This window comes from Pollachius pollachius (assembly GCF_949987615.1).
Source record: "Pollachius pollachius genome assembly, chromosome: 19".
In the NCBI taxonomy this organism is placed as follows: Eukaryota; Metazoa; Chordata; class Actinopteri; order Gadiformes; family Gadidae; genus Pollachius; species Pollachius pollachius.
Genome location: NC_136952.1, coordinates 8,490,594 through 8,508,049, shown reverse-complemented (window position 1 = coordinate 8,508,049; position 17,456 = coordinate 8,490,594). Strand labels below are relative to the sequence as shown.

Here is a 17,456-nt window from a genome sequence, read left to right as displayed (position 1 = left end):
CCAGGTCGTCTTGGTCTCCCCATTCAACCGGCCGACACATGTCGACGACACCTACATGATTTCCAAAGTTCACATGAGTCGCGGCGTTCAGGGGAACAAGGACGTGAACACGTGTTCGGGGAGGCGGGGCGAGGTGGGAGGTTGTAAATGAAGGACTACGCAGGTGTCTGTCCTCATGGTTCAGAGAAAGGTAAACATTTCACAATTCACAACAGATGAAAAAGTACAAAGGTGAGTGGGAGTTCAGTATTTATGGTGCTTCCTGACCACGTGTCATCGTAAGGGATGACGTCAACGCCACTCGGTCATTGCCAGGCCGGCTCTGAGTGGACTGAAGAGCTTCATTACACCTAGTGCCAATCTGAATCCATTCAATTAACTTTACATATATATAGTATTGATGCAGAACATAAGTGCATTGCTGATTGAACATTTCTATGTATCTCACATGTTTGTCACATGTGTCTAAAGAGAAGCACCAAAACCGGTACTTCTTCTTGCTCTGTATTTCAGAGCATTTCAGCCCAGGAGGACTGAAGTGCCATTTTAAGATGGGGCCCCTCTCTGTGAATGCCATCATTTAAGGATCAGAGCATTCAGATCAGTTGCTTACTAGCCTAACAGCATGGGCTTTAAGCCTAATAGCATGCAGAATGCAAACTATTGTTGTCATGTTCATTATCTTGTCATAATGCCATTTACCGAAACCCTGATCAATGTCTATCAGCAAGTTTCAAATCCCTTTTTCCAATTCAATTTTCTTTAAAAAAAAAGTATCACTAATTAGTGTCACTCATTTGGGGGATGATATTTTAAGCAACCATCAATGTGAAAACACTGTGAAATGACAACACTAAGGAAAAAAGGTTCCCTCATTCGACTCTTTCGGATCACCTTGTCATTACAGTGTTTCACAGAAGTGTCCAATTGGAATGACATTCTCAGCTAAGTTTTTCAATAACTCAGAGATTTCTCGTACACACCAGCTACTGTGATGGAATGTCTTTTCTAGTCAAAAACACTAAAAGGATCGGACGGAGGTTATAGTTAATGGCCTATGAATCCGCTTTGCCCACAAGGCTCAAACACTCTAGTGTTCGGAGAAACAATTACCGTTATGTGTCAGTACCATGTTAGTCATACACAAACATGTTCTCGTATATTAGCTTCCCTTTTCGTTTCGGTACTTTTGTCGCTTCGGGGGGGGGGGACCTTTTACAGTGTGCCCACCTTGAAACAGTTCCCTGGTCTACAGGTTGCTATCATAATAACAACCGACTTCTGCAACACGGGTTGAAATCCTCATAAAAGCTCAAGAGTACCCTACAGAGGCTTTCAATTGGTCAAGTATTAAAAAAAAAGAAAAAAAAAGAAAGTGAAAACAACATACACAATTAAGACGTGGACCCCGCAACCAGCAAAGTAGTTGTGACTCACACACACTCATGGCACAACACTGTAGGTCACCCCCCCCACCCGTTTATGGCACACTCTTAAACGACTGACCATGTAAAATACAGTCTCCCCTCCCCCCCGGCCCAACCCCCCAACCCGACACTCCCCACACGGGGCAACCCCGCTTGCCCCCTTTGCTCCTTACTCGGCCTTGATCCCCTTCTTCTCGCCCGCGGCGGCGGCGGCGGCGGCGGCGGCAGCGCTGCCCCTGAGGTAGCTGTTGTAGAAGAAGGAGGCGAAGAGCACCAGGTAGCTGAGGTACATGAGTGAGCCCCAGGCCACGTTGTCCACCTGGGTGGGGCAGCGCACCTCGTGCATCCAGCGGTACACCAGCCCCAGCACGGCCAGGCCCATGGCCATCTGCAGGATCTGGGTGGTGGTGATGAGGATGGCCAAGGGCCGCGGCACGCGCAGGCCGGCCGCCCGGGCGGCGTAGTAGGTGTACATGAGCGAGTGCACGCCGTAGTTCATGGTCATGAACCAGCCGCCGCCGGCCACCTGGTCCTTGTAGGAGTACCAGGAGTAGAGCAGCACCGTGATGTGGTGGTACCAGTGGAGGAAGATGAGGCGCTGCTTGCGGAGCACGATGAACACCGTGTCGCCTGGGCGGGGGAGAAAGGAGGAGAGAGGAGGGGTGAGACGGGAACACTGTGATGCCAGGGGGAGGGAGGAGGGGGGAGGAGGGGGTGAGACGTGAACGCGCGTCGCCTGGGTGGGGGAGAGGAGGAGAGAGGAGGTTAGGGACGTGAACGCTCGTCGGGGGGGTTGAGGGGTGAACGCCCTGTCAGCTGGAGAGAGAGGAGGAGCAGGGGTGAGGGGGTGAGACGGGAGCACCTTGTCACGTGGAGAGAGAGGAGGAACAGGGGTGAGGGGTGAGACAGGAACACCTTGTCCCATGGAGAGAGAGGAGGAGCAGGGGTGAGGGGTGAGACGGGAGCACCTTGTCACGTGGAGAGAGAGGAGGAACAGGGGTGAGGGGTGAGACAGGAACACCTTGTCCCATGGAGAGAGAGGAGGAGCAGGGGTGAGGGGCGAGGGGTGAGACAGGAACACCTTGTGGAGAGAAAGGAGGAGTAAGGAAAAGCAGACAGGAACACCTTGTGGAGAGAAAGGAGGAGTAAGGAAAAGCAGGGGTGAGGGGTGAGGGATGAGGGGTGAGGGGTGAGACAGGAACACCCTGTCATGTGGAGAGAAAGGAGGAGCAGGGGTGAAGGGGTGAGGGGTGAGACCCGAACGCTCGGGTCACATGGAGAAAGAGGAGGGACCTTCAAGGCGTGTTAGCCAATGGGGAAAGCTGCGCGGAAATTGAACAGAGGGGAGGGGCCATGTGCGTTACATCATGCGGAGCACCGGGCCAAAGCTGAAATAATATCAACTTTGACCTGGAGCGGCACGCCGCATGACGTTACAAATATATTGATTTGCTGTACAGTCCAAAAAGAGAGAGTGTTTTAAACCCTATCTGATTTAGTAGGTGCGACCATAGCACCGGATCCAACCGCGTCTCAGGTGACTGCACCTTAAGGGTGCACATGGATCCACACACATATACTTGCACACAGACACAGACACACACACACACACACACACACACACACACACACACATACACTCACTCACTCACAACGGACCCATCTTGCAGGGATTATGGTAAATTGATCCGGAGTCCTTCTCTTGAAGAACATGGGTATCAATGCTGCGCTAATTAAATATTAAACACTGTATTAAATAACTCATCGTCCCTCGCCCACCCCCAATCCAGCAGCATACACCCCCACCCCAATGCTAATAAAAGCAACACGCTGTACACAGAACTCCTCAGGCTGGTGGGCTCGGGGGCTTTGCTGCTGACCAATACCCTGTGTCTGATGCAATGTAAATGCACTAGAGAGTGCTCTTGGAGAGAAGTGTGTTTGTGTGTGTGTGTGTGTGTGAAATCCACCCGCCCAGCCAAGGTTATCGCGCTCCGTGCGTCTGGCTTGGCCTTCTACCTTACTCAGGTTAATTGCCGGTGGCTGTGCGGTGTGTGTGATCAGTAGCCCCACGTCACGGTCCAGCAACCATGTGTCTGAGAATAACTTATTCATCTCTCCTAACCCCCCCGCCTCTCCCAATAAGTAACTTTTCAAACTAATGAATTGAGTCTAAAAAAACAGCGTTTAACGCGATTTCTTTGGTTTTGCTTTGATCATCGTTATTTCTTCTTGCCAACTATTTAGCTTTGATCCCCTTTTTTAAATAATAAAACTGTAGAACTTCAGGGTTTTTTTCGGCTGTAAACCGAATTGCTCCTCGGGGACTAATAAAGTAATCTGAATCTGAATCTGAATCTGAATAATAATACTACTAATAATAATACAATTTATTTTCAGAATTTTTCCATGGTCCACACAGAAGAAAGACCCAAGAGACTGTACCGTTACATCATCAACGTAGCCCTGTCTAACCTTGGTCACTGTGTGGTGCCATCGCATCCCTTTCCCCTTCCTGATGGGTTTTCCCTTCCTGGTACCCCCCTGTGAATCTCTCCGTCTAGCGGACAGCAGGGCAGACCAGAGGGGAGGGAAGAGAGGAGGCCTTACCCAGCTCAGGGGCCTTGCTCAGGACGAAGGCGTAGGCCCAGAACTTGGAGACGGGTGCGCTGTAGAAGCTGGTGTCACACACCGACTGCTTGAATCCACTTGTGGTGAGCACGTACATCATGTACCATCCGGTCCGCACTGCCCCGATGATGCTAGTGGAGTCAAAGGTAAAACACACACCACACACACGCACACACACGCACACGCACACGCACACACACACACACGCACGCACAAGTGGTGACACACACATGCACACATACAAACATTGCATGTTAGCAATTCATTTTCCAAAAAGCCCCTCACCAAAGTTTCACATACCCCTTGACCCATTTTTTTTTTTTTTTTATTGCCCCCAGTATGTACTTATATTCAGTGTACATAAGGTTGTGAAAGGAATTGATAAAGCGAGGGATGAGGAGGGGAACTGGGTGATCCTTATAAGGGAGGATAAGGGATGGTAGGTTAACGGATGACTGGGGCAAAGGTTTGCAACAAATACAAGGCAAACAAAGTTCTGCTTAAAGACAATGAAAAAATAAAACTGAAGTTGGTTTATGTTAAGGCAATCTTGGAGCTGATCGCAGGAATCACAGAGAGAGGCTATAGAAAGTGTTTACTGAAGATGGAAATGCAGGTGTTCTGCAGACCAACTCGACTTTTGCATTACTTTGTTAAAGTGTTGCACTTTCCTCAACAGTAAGAGTTGCATTTGGATTTCCTACACGCTTCCGCTAAACTGTGTATAGACATATTGATAAACAATCAGTCTGCAGCACACAAAACAGATAACATGCAAATACGCGCAATGCTTGGCTAGTTTTGCATTCAGAGATGGCTGCAGGATGAGTTCAGTGTAATCACAGACAGATTTCCTAGTGTGCAGAGATACAAAGGTTCCAGTATTGTCGGACCTAAGCCGTTCAAAGACGAACTTGGAGAACAATGCACAGTACTTCTCTGTTCTTCCCATTCCACCCTCCCATTGCGTATCTCTTTCAATCGACGTACAAACCCAATGGCCACACCACGCTCCATCGTTAAGCCTCCACGACATGTTCATGCATACTGTATGCGCACCCAGTCCCATTACAGGAGGTAAGTATCATGTCGGTAACGTAACCCCCTTTGGGCGGCACGTTGGCCACAACAGTACGATTTTTGCAAGTTGCTTTATATTGGGAAAAAACAAAAGCACACAGTCATATTTATTTTGGTTATATAATGCCATCCCTTCACTCTATGAACAATAGGGATCGTATAGAAGTGTATGCTGACCGTGGCAACAACAGACGCTACAAAATGGATTGCTAGGTCAGAAGGAGAACTCAAGCAACAATTAACAATGGCTGAATTTCAACCGTCGTTGGCATATCGGCTCCAACACCTTTGTACATCTTTGAACTCAAATATCAGCGTACAGACAAAGAGAGAGAGAGAGAGAGAGAGAGAGAGAGAGAGAGAGAGAGAGAGAGAGAGAGAGAGAGAGAGAGAGAGAGAGAGAGAGAGAGAGAGAGAGAGAAACAGCAGGCTCAGAGGGTTTGAAGGCGGGAAACACTATGAAGGAAATGTGTGGCTGTGAAAACATCAACTCTGCACCAGGCACCAGTGTGTATATGCAGCTGTATTGATGTGGAATTGGGTTCTCAGATATAAGCCCTGTCGTAGTGACTACAAGAAGTATCAGAGGTAGCAGTAATAGCTTTCTCTGATTTGTGTTATCTCAATTGTTCACATAAACAGAGTACTACTTACTGTATTAGTATTGTATTCTAGGAATTATAATATATATACTATATATATATATATATATATATATATATATATATATATATATATATATATATATATATATATATATACATAGTAAATATGGCATCATTAACTGAAACAGATTGTATCATTAATTACGGTATGACTTTAATCTATGTGGCATCATAAACTGATACAGATAGATTGTATCAGTAATTACATTATGACTGAAATCTATGCTGCATCAAAGTGATACAGATAGATTGGCTCAGTAGTTACGTTATGACTTTAATCTAGCTTGTAGCAGCTAATGGCCACCATATAAATGTTGGCCGTTTGATTTCACTGCACTTATTGCACTTAACTCCACCCTGTGTCGAGAAGAGGATCTTGTGTGTCAAGCCACTCAACAAAGATACTCTTTAAATCTGCGGTATTAATTGACATATATTGCAACATCTTACATAATGTCAACAGGCAAAGAGGTTTTATCTCGGCCATTTTAAAGCATGCTTGCTGTAATTGTCTTGTAACCTCCCAGTACTGAAGCATCTAGAAAGCGTTAACGCATGCAGCCTTGGTTTGAGCAATCGGTAGACACACACACACACGCACGCACGCACGCACGCACACACACATACACACACACACACACACACACACACACACACAAACACACCTATTGTTTTACGGGGATACATTGTGTTGCATTGTATAACAACAGTAAAGACAGTAAATAGTATATATAAAACACAAACACAACAATGGACTTCAACTGTAGTGGCAACCCTCCAACCCAACCCTGAAGACGACAAACGATTATTATGTTGGAGAACACAGCATCTCGCCGTGTCTGTGTACATAACACATAACACAGATTAGAATCATGATCAGAATGCAGAAAGATTTTTGGCTCTGACTGTGCAAAGACATTCTCACAAGTATACTTGTTATGAGCCCTTATGACTGTTGACAATCGTTTAACTGCCTCGTCTTATTTTGGCCTTCAGTTGATAAGTTTGTCATCCAGAGTCGTTTTTTGTTGTTGTCATGTTTGAAGGTACAATGGCAATAAAGAACTCTCCTCTCTCTTTATGTTAAACAAAGGTTGCCTTTTTCAGAACGCTTTGCATACCACAGCTCAGGTGTCCGATCCCACATATCTAGCGGTCAAGTTACATTCAAGCCGACACAGAAGCCACAACAATCATGTTATAAGAGAGAGCTACAGCACAAACCTGAAGAACACAGTCACATTTGATTTGTTTTTGCATGCAATGCAATTTTTTGGTATTTGGGGTATTTGGAAACGTAGCAGCAGCTATTCCTTCTCTGTGGCCCCGGCTCACCTGAAGATGGCCAGGCTGAGCGACCACAGCACCAGGGGCTTGCGGAGGTTGAGTTTGGGCCGCTCCCTCATGAAGTGCTGGCCTCCAAATATGAGCGCAGCATACAAGCCGCAGAACATGAAAGACTTGCTCCTGGAGACGACAAAACACAACCACACAATTGTTATGAGCAAAGGAGAGAACATTGTGCCATGCGACCAGTACATGGAATAGAAAAAAATAGAATAGAATAGAATAGTATTCAAAGAGCCCCCGGCCTACCGTCTCAGGTATAGTAAAAAGAGTAGGTGTTGCCTATTCAGTGTGAGGCGTGAGGAATGGAGTGATATACCAAGGAAATATTCCTTGGGGCTGAAGGTCAGGAGGTCATATGGGACCTATATATATTAGGTTATGGCAATGCACCAAGTGGGTGTAGCTATGAAACACTAGGATGTACAGAAACACTAGGGAGATTTGTATAGACTTCAGGTACTCAGGTCCACTGGGTATTACACATTCTTAATAAATAGCCGTTAATAAGACGTAATAAATCAGACAGTGAATCCACGCAATGCCGTTGGTTTCTATAGATGCAACACTGTTAGATGCACTGACGTTCAAAGGGAGAACTTTGCAGGCTGTAAAATGTGACGACCCCTGCACTGCCTTTTGCTTGAAGCCTATAGAAAGACGCAGAGAAGGGAACAGCAACAGCAACGGAACATCTACATCTAAACCATCATCAGATCACATTGGGTCGATTGATCTGGGGTTGAAGATGTGTGCAGCTTGGGGAGTCAAGGGCGCCCCTCAAAAAACACATGGCGCTCAGCAATACGAAAGTAAAAATGCATGGATCCCATTCATTACTACAAAATAGCCGCCCCCCCCAGCTTTTCCAACCTGTTCTGTGTGATCGGGGCCTAGGGCGATTGCACAACGGAGAGTGCAGACGAGGCCCCTACCTATATGATCAAACATGACAGGCAAGAGCATGCATGCGCCTCCGAGCATTGCATCGAGACACGTGCTTGACCTTTGTACAGTTTAAACTCTTTCTGGCGGTATGGTACCTGTATACTGTATACTGTATGTATATATTTTTATAAAAATATATAATAATTAATAATATAGTTATAACAACAACAGCTACACCAATACAAGTTATACTCTGTATTCAAACTACTCAATAATTATTTTAGATTTTAGCATTGGGCAATTGTGATTACTTCATCATGAGGCATCGAGTCCAAACCAGGATGTACTGAACTTTACTGTGTTGCATGATCCCATAACCCATTTTTTTAGTATTTGTCATGGAGGATCACCGGGTCTGGCCCGCTGCTGCTTAGCCACTCAGAAAGCTGAGCTGGTCAAGTTAGGCCATTAGGAGACAGCCTCACCCTAGACACGATGATGTAATGATTGGGAGGCATACTCCCAGGCTAGCCAGGAGGGTTCACGGAATATAAAGTTCAATGCCACGGCTTTTTTGCCAGGGATTTTTTTTTGTAATATTTAATGATTATGTGTTTGTTTGTTTACTGTCTGCAGGGGCTATGTAATTATTCACCAACCCTGTGTGTGTGCGTGCGTGCGTGCGTGCGTGTGTGTGCGTGCGTGCGTGCCTGCGTGTGTGTGTGTGTGTACTGTATTCCTGTTCATGTGCTCTTACATATTATGTGGGGAAGTTTGGTCCACTATTGGACTAACCCAGATAGGCAGAATTCGTATTAATCTCAATAGATGTACATCTTGCAGCTTGACCCAGTTCAGGCTCCACAGGATATGCTGTTGTAGGGCCTGAACCTTGTGGCGCCTGCCATTACTTGTTTAATCTGATACCCTGCAACGTCTCTGTATTAAGGATCAGGTCAGGGGCCATTAATATGGTCCACAAACCACATTAAAGGCCAATTCAATCAAACATCATGCTAACTGGGTCGTGCTAAATAGCGCTGTCTTTCCTTTGCCCCGTCGTTCACAAATAAATAAAACAAAGTCAGAGCGAGAGTGAGAATGCGAGGGAGGGAGAGGGAGAGAGAGCAGTGGACAAATGGCCCCAGACAGGCAAAGCAAAAGAGCAGGCTGTACATCTATCCAGTATCTGTACATTATCAATTATGAATTCCTGAAGGGATGATTTTGAGAGGGGCTCCTCCTATTATGTAAACCGTGGTGTGCTGGTGCTTGGTTGTTTAATTAGTTGTATGGCCCTTTTCGTTGGTTGCCATAGGCCTGTAATGTACACAGAAAGGAAGTGATAGCATTGTGTGGGCTTTTCTTAGCTAAATAATACTGGGGAAAGAAGATAAACAGTGGCAGGTGATAAAGCTGTGAAAAGTAACTACTCTGTAGAGGTACAAACATGTTATTTATCATCTCTGCTTGCATATGATGATTTCTCATGCTCTTGTTAAAAATGTTTAACCATTGGCTTGAAAAACGACTCACTAGCAAGATTGTGTGGGCCTTTGCAAAGAGCAGCATATACATTTGGCTAATCAGGAGAAGCAGTGCTGAAGCAGATCTATTCATCAATGCCAAGGATGCGATTGTGTCAAATAACGGCAAGCAGTGTCTGCAGTTTCGCTTGTCAGTCTTGAAGTGTGTGGGTTAGAGAGTTAGGTTTACACATAAACACGTCTCTCTTTCTTTCTCACACACACACACACACACACACACACACACACACACACAATGGGAAACTGAACGGTTTGAATGCTACATCATGGCCGGCTGTTTCGGACCGGTAGTGTTCTGCTTCTTGCCGCTTCGCTGCAAAGAAAGCTGGTCATGCTGGATTTTCCTTAGTGCTTTGAGGACCCATCGCTCTCCGATGTACACACGTCGCATGGTAATCCATTGGTGCTGGTAGACGGTGACAGTTCCCATTTGGCAAAGAACAGCTTAGTGCCATATACTAGTTGGGGAAACAATATGCCTACAGCTACAATTACAAATACAGCCAACACTTTAAAGGCGAACACTAAAGTGATCAATGATATGGCCTGCAAAGGTGATAAGTAGGAGTGTGGATTCGCTGGCTATTTTCGTTAGTTAATGATGAGCTGTGAGGATGAAGTTAATTTAGTCGTACCATGCATCCTCAAGGGCACGAGTAGAAGCAAGACATAAAAATGTTACAACTTAAATGATTATGAACACGTTCCACTAACATTAATAAACGAGATGGGGGCGGGTGTAATAGCCTTGTCGCGCCGATAAACGTGTGCTGTGCATGGCGCACAGCTCTGACAGGACCAGTCTGCCAATGGCTATCTATTTGCCGGCTACGGCAATAAAATAGTTCCATCAAAGATCCAACTCACCAGTTTTCCTGCATCCATTCCAATGCTTCTCTTTCATCGAAACGCCTTTCAAAATCGTACTCTTCTAGCGGAGAGCCGCTCGCAGACTCGTTCATTTTCATAACGATGTCAGTGTTTCTTCCGCCAAACTCGGGCCCTGCGCTCTCCAACGATTTGCTGGTGATAATATAACGCCAACAAGCCGCCGAACCTCTGTTTTTGAGGCTGCTTTGCACGAATTTGGATCTGTGGCCTTTACCTATTGGCTAGGCTGGCTAACACGACCAATATCGACCAATAAATGATATCGAAAGATGCGCTGCACTTCCCTGCTGTCACTCTATCGCACGCTAGGGAGGCAGAGGGCGAGCACTTTCATTCTCTTCCTCAGCATTGAGACGCGCGCACCGAGTGATGGAGGCGGCGGGGGAGGAGTTTCCATGTGACGCTGGATTGCGTGGGGCTCTGACCATCCCATGCTCTACCCTCGTGTATTGACTCGTGTATTAAGTCTAAAGTATACGGCCAATGTGTTCAATTAGCTCCACGGTGTCCTTGAATGACTTATGCACGCAATACTCGTTCAACTTTGTCTTATATTTTTGATATTCGGAACAGCGTCGATTCATCTGAGGGCTGAACATTAATTTGGCCTTCAGATTTAAGAGGCAAGTGTTTTTACTCAGGAAAACATGGCATAGTTTCTAAACTATGAAAAATGTCAGCCTCAGCCGATTTACGTTGGACTGATGCAAATCGATGAATCAAAAATAGAATAGTACCATCTAGTGGACAAAACGTTAAGGTGTCAGAAAATAGGCTTTTCAAAAAAGTGTGGCTGTGAAATACCGAGAGGACACACCTGCTCACACCTATAGTCTTGTTCATGCTATACACGCACACACACACACACACACACACACACACACACACACACACACACACACACACACACACACACACACACACACACACACACACACACACACACAAATAAAACAATCTGTTAGTCCTAGAAACAGCACCAGGTCCCAACTGACCTCCAACTCTCGATTTAGATCTGATATCAAGTGGGACATAAAATTATACTTTACTTTTCAGCATTTCTAGTCAAGGAAAAAAGTATTACATTGGCTGTTTACATTCAAGTCAAGGAAAAACATTGTGAATGGGTTAGGGCTAACCCATATTTACACAAGGAGCCAAAAGCTAATTTAAAAAAAGAATGTCCATGCTCGATAAAGCCTAGTCTGAATGTAATAAACGATAATAATTTATAAGGTGTATAACACTATACTTGGCACACGATAGTGTACCGTTACAACAGTGACCACTCGGTTCCTTCTCTCCCTCCATCAGGCTCAGGAGAGGAGGAGGTAGGTATGGAACGACCGAGTATAGGACCCGGGACCTCCATGGAGAACAGATCTGGACCCTATCACCTGATTGTGACAGATGCATCATGGCCTGTCCTGAACCCCCCCTCATTTGAACTCGTCTCTGTCAAATCAAATAGCACATATTGGCACACATTTCTGATTGATCTGTGAGTATCTTTGTAGGGCACTTTGGCACTGCACAGATTACACAATAGTGATTGGGACAGACATATCCTACGCTGAAATTGTTTCTCAGGATTTTTAAAAAGTGCGAACCGATTAAATAAAAGTGCACCTGTATACTCTATGCAATTCAGATAGTTTAGTGTTTGATATGCGCATATCTAAATATTAGCCGTGACCCTGACAAAAAATGTAAATAGAATAGAGTTATAAAAATAAATGTCCCGTGGATAATGAATCACTTATACTGCGTTACTGCCCCCTAGTGTCTTGTAACCTCCAAAACAAATCGTAAAAAAAACCTAGCACAAGGATTCGTTGATGACTAAGCATCATAAGACAAAAAACAAGTAGGATATTCATAGGTATACTCTAATCAATGACGGCTAACGTCTATGCGATAGTTTTCTCTATAAAAAGGCAAGCAATATAGAGGCCCACCTGTGTGTGTGTGTGTGTGTGTGTGTGTGTGTGTGTGTGTGTGTGTGTGTGTGCGTGCGTGCGTTTGTGTGTGTGTGTGTGTGTGTGTGTGAGAGAGAGAGAGAGAGAGAGAGAGAGAGAGTAGACTAGGCCGATAGGAAAAAACTTACCTGTCACTAAATTAAAGTAAAAAAAGAGGTTTGGATGTTTGATTGACCGGCAAAATGTCAACAATGTATTACCTATCAAAACAACAAGCAACCGAGTATTTATTAGTAAGATGCAACCAATCGCCATCCTTCCAAGCAGCACTGTTAGAAAACACAGACTCGTTGGATCTACAATATCATCAGCCTACTGCGATCTAATAAGCAAATCTGGGATACATACTGTTGAACAAGGTGTGACGTGCTATAGGCATTCCTGTTAGTTACTGCTAATATTATTATTAGATGTTGTAGTGACTGGGCATGGCCATGCCGTAAGAAAGGGAGCGGGACGAGGGAGAGAGGGAGTGAGTGTGACTGAGGTGATGTGTGTGTGTGTGTGTGTGTGTGTGTGTGTGTGTGTGTGTGTGTGTGTGTGTGTGTGTGTGTGTGTGTGTGTGTGTGTGTGTGTGTGTGTGTGTGTGTGTGCCCCAAGTGTTGTGATTTCTGTAAGCTGGAATCATGTTCAGGTGGAGTTGAAGCGCTCTCCCGCATATTTCATTCACGTACCAACTCGGTGATCGCGAGAAACCGCCCGCTGCAGGACCGTACTACTTTTGCAACCGTCCCTCGTCACATTTATGTGGATCATCGTTAACAGAGGGGTACCGTTCCTTGCATACCAAAAAAGAGCTCAAGTGGGCTCGCGGAAGAAGGGAAAAAAATGTGGACTGCAGTGGCAACATCGGCGTGCAGCCTGCAGCAGAGGCTGGTGTAACAGCATCATCTTCGGCGCCACACTGGCTATGCAACGTGCGGGCACAACTGCAAAGATATAACACATTTTCTGGTAGGTATAACACTGAACCCCGTTTGCTTTTCTGAGCCATAGCCTACTTTCGAGATGACGATTTGATATAGGTTTAACACATTGCTGTTTTGCGGGGGATGTGGGATTATAGGGGGGGAATGAAGTCGATGTCTTGGGCAAAACTTAAACATTATATCCACGCTGCATCACAGAATGGAGAGATAAGCTGCATCCATCTTCATGAACCTGTAGGATACGCAACCTAGAGAAGGGTCATCACTGCCTGGACGCCAATTTTTTTCCAAAGCAGCACCGTCCACCGTGTTTCATTCATATACATCACCCACACAACTTTTGTCCTTGGGAGGATGATTTGTCCTTTAATAGTGTGAAAGCAGACGTTAGAGGGTTTCAAAATAACTTTCTCCTTTTAGGTTGTGCACCTGCATTGCCGACAGGCACAGGTAGCCTGTATGGCCAGGCTATGACTATTTTAACCTAAAAACGACTGATCAAATGACTACATTGTCTTCATCGGAGGATGATTCATAATATACACATGTCATCTTTAACGTATCGATCACACGTAATCGAGCATTGTGATTTCATACAAATTTAGTTTTTCCAAGGTGGAAGTAAGGCATCACCTGGTGGTTGTTTCAGAGAGGAATTCTAGGCTGTACAGTGTATGTTTATGTTGCTGAGGGATGATAAATGATACTGCAGATGGAGAAAGAGACAGCTCATTTACACAACTAGGCGACGGGGCAATTTGATTCCATTCTAAAACCCTGTCAATTGTCTATTGTCATAATTTGTTGTGTCTTACAACAACACATTATTATTGTTGTTGTTTGGACCATGGTCTTTATGTTGTTGACAAACACAAACACACACTCAAGAATACACACACACACACACACACACACACAAACATACACATGCATGCATACAGACACATGCATATACACATACGACTCATGCATACACACACAGACACACACGCACACACACACACACACACGCAAACACCCATGAAAGTATGTACACACACGTACACACACACACACACACAAAAACAAACACCCACAGACACACACACTTCATTAATTGTTAATTAATTAAGTAATAAAGACCTTTGGCTGATCGACTACCATGAGGTGTCAACATCTTTTAGATGTGGACTCCCAGACTGTATCGGTTGTTATTTAGGTCGTTTTCTATCACTGAAGCCCCACGTTTGAAAGCAGCAAACACCCACTATGTAACAGACCTGATGCCCGGACAGCATACATAAGAGATAGGATGGGACAAGGGGCTAACACCAACAACGTGGTCTAAATCAATCCTGCATTGGCCTGCCAACCACTTATCTTCCCTCTCACGTTGAAACACGGACAGTGAGATAACATTAGAGAAATGCTAGTTTTCTTCTCCATCCCACATCTTAGTTTACTCTCTACCCACACTCTTTCTCCCACTGTGTGCTTTCTGTCCATTGGCACACACAGTCTTTTTCAATGGCTTCATATTATTCATCTTTGTTCCGGTTCTAAATAGACATTGAGCTCAGCTTTCTGAGAGCTACACGTACAGTATACGCTCCAGGAGGGAAGCATTTGGTTGGGGGCGGGGGGATGCTGGCACTGAAACGGGGAACAGTTAGCATTTTAGATAGCAGTATGCTGGTGAGATGATGGCCAGCATTAGCATTTGACAATCCTGCTGCATCGCCTTCTGGTGATGTATGCACTTGGTTGAAGCCGCCCCAGCCTAGTGGGCCCATTCTCCCCCTGATAGGCAACATTGCAGACTGAGAACTTTTTTGCAGCGTGCTGGATCCTTTGTGACTAATGAAAAACAAATGTGTTGTGGAGCTGTTGTTTGCTGAAATGTACGTCTCGAATAAGTCTTTCAGGGCGCTGGGCAGAGGAAGAGAACGGGTTGTTGACAGATTCAGCCAGTGCTCTTGGCATGCAACGGCTATCTGTCAAGCACCACTTAATGCATATCATTGATTAAGAGACTGTTACCTGCTTGTCTCGACCCAACATTTTACATGTTCGGCCCCGGCCGATGCCAAGGAATAAGGTTTAATTTAGTAAATGAGCTAGGCAAACGAGTAATCCTTTTTAAGGTTGTTATATAAAAGATCCCTTATTACATCTTGTGTTTAAGCACCAATCGGGGTTGGGCGGGACTTTCACACAACATGGGGCGCCTAATGGTTCGCAACACGTCACTAACAGGTTGCCTACACAACATCATGGGTTTGTTTGTGTGTGCTGTCTCGTTACGGCTACCCACCCCAGGGGGATCGTTTCTATTACTGGCATAAAACAGCCATGCCAAGATGTTTATTCGAGGAAAAAGCACTTCCTTTTAAGAATATAAGTGGCATTCATTCCAGTGCAGCACTCCAAAAAGAGAGAGCATATTATAGTATTTTTGCTTTACTGTACAGTATATATATAGAGTTTCTATAATAATACTTAGTACTCAGCAGGTTTGTGTAAAACAAAACGCTACATGCCAAACAATTCAATTTATTGATAATATTCCTGAATAAGGGACATTTTCTTGCTAGGGCACTCGGTTTTTAGCAATGGCAATGGGTTGCAGCTGGAGTCAATTAACATAACTATTTAATTAGATTGTCCCTAATGTTATCTGTTAAAAACAGTGAAGCAGGGGTTATTTTCAAACAGTGGTGGAATGCCTTACTGCTCCTTAAAACTCATCTGCATCACGCTGACTAGGCTACATGGTGGTGCACCCTGCAAAAATTTGGTGTCTTTGATCGTTTCCCTTTAGCACTAAAACTTTGCTTATGCTCTTAAAACGTTGCTAAACTCTCATACTGTCTTTGGTACAGGGATCACATGATCGTCTCACTCGCAGTGCCTTATCCTTCGGTCATGGTCCAGGCATTGTCCAGGTTTTGTCATGATGACGCAAGTTGTTTTTAGATGGAAGCACATTTAAAAAACGACAACAAACTCAAGCAGAAAGTTTTGAGTCAATATAAGCCGGGGTTTATTTTCTTACGCCGTATGGGTCTGGTGCGAAGACAAAAAACGCCTCTCCTGCCACCTTAGCAGGATAAGCTGATGTATCCTCACTCCCGATATTAAAAGTGCTGAGGGGTTTGTGCGGGTGACACACTGCAGCTCGGCTGACGCGCCAGACAGGGAGTACGGCTCCTATTTAGATAAATGGGCCGACGGCTACACAAGGGATAGCTGGAGGTCACAGGATAAAGCTGCTACACAGCAATCACTTACACCCAGTCACCAGCAGTCACCAGCATTCATTTATAAAGGCCCCAACACAACCATGTGAGGCTACATAGGTTTGTGAACTATGGTTCCGGGATTTCCTTGAATGCACCTCTAATGCTCAGAGCAAGAATATTAAACATATAGCAGACAGTGTGACACCTAGACTGACGAAAAATCAGTCTAGGTGATGATGAAAATTACAAAACTAAGAAAAGTAGAAGTCATGATACAAGGAATTACTTTTGTCGTATATAATTATTTGGAAAAATAAATAACTTCTTTGGTTCGTGTGTTTGTTCGCTAGAGACTGAGATTGAACTGCCATTTTGAGGAAGGTTTAAATCTCTCTGAGACTTGATCTAGGGGTCGCTGGGATTGTTTTGAATGCACTCAAGGCCACTCGGGTCAGATAGGAGAAGGGAGAAGATTTAAGACTCTAGTTTGTCTCTGCCACAGTGTGTCAGTGTTTCTGAATCATTGGCAGTGTGTTGTATTTCTCCCGACTGAATGTGGTATCAGATGGCAAGCATGCCTTACAATACAACGTAAGGAAAACTGTTAAGACAGGTATGTGGGCAAACAGACAGACACGCTCCGGACAAATATGGGATGTAATCAAGGACTTAGCAGTTGGATTTGACATCAATCCATGCATTTCTAGTGTAACGTTTTTTGTTTATCAAATCTAGTGGGTTATATGTGTTACTTTTTTGGCCCATACTTTTGCATCTTGTCTTGTCCTCTTGTATGTGTGCCTGGCTGCATTTGAACCACCTCATAACATGACCACATGTGTGTGTGAAGT

The 17,456-nt window shown here is 44.8% G+C and overlaps 1 protein-coding gene across 1 annotated transcript; it reads right to left on the bottom strand.

Moving 5' to 3' along the window:
* Positions 1 to 1,563: 1,563 nt before the first annotated feature.
* LOC307090656 (very long chain fatty acid elongase 6-like) lies at positions 1,564 to 10,806 on the bottom strand. The gene is made up of 4 exons (XM_079757398.1): positions 10,453 to 10,806; positions 7,139 to 7,270; positions 4,038 to 4,189; positions 1,564 to 2,057 (listed from the first exon to the last, which is right to left on the bottom strand). Exons 1-4 carry the CDS (start codon positions 10,551 to 10,553, stop codon positions 1,597 to 1,599), a joined length of 846 nt encoding a protein of 281 aa, XP_079613524.1. The 5' UTR covers positions 10,554 to 10,806; the 3' UTR covers positions 1,564 to 1,596.
* Between the last annotated feature and the right edge of the window lie 6,650 nt (positions 10,807 to 17,456).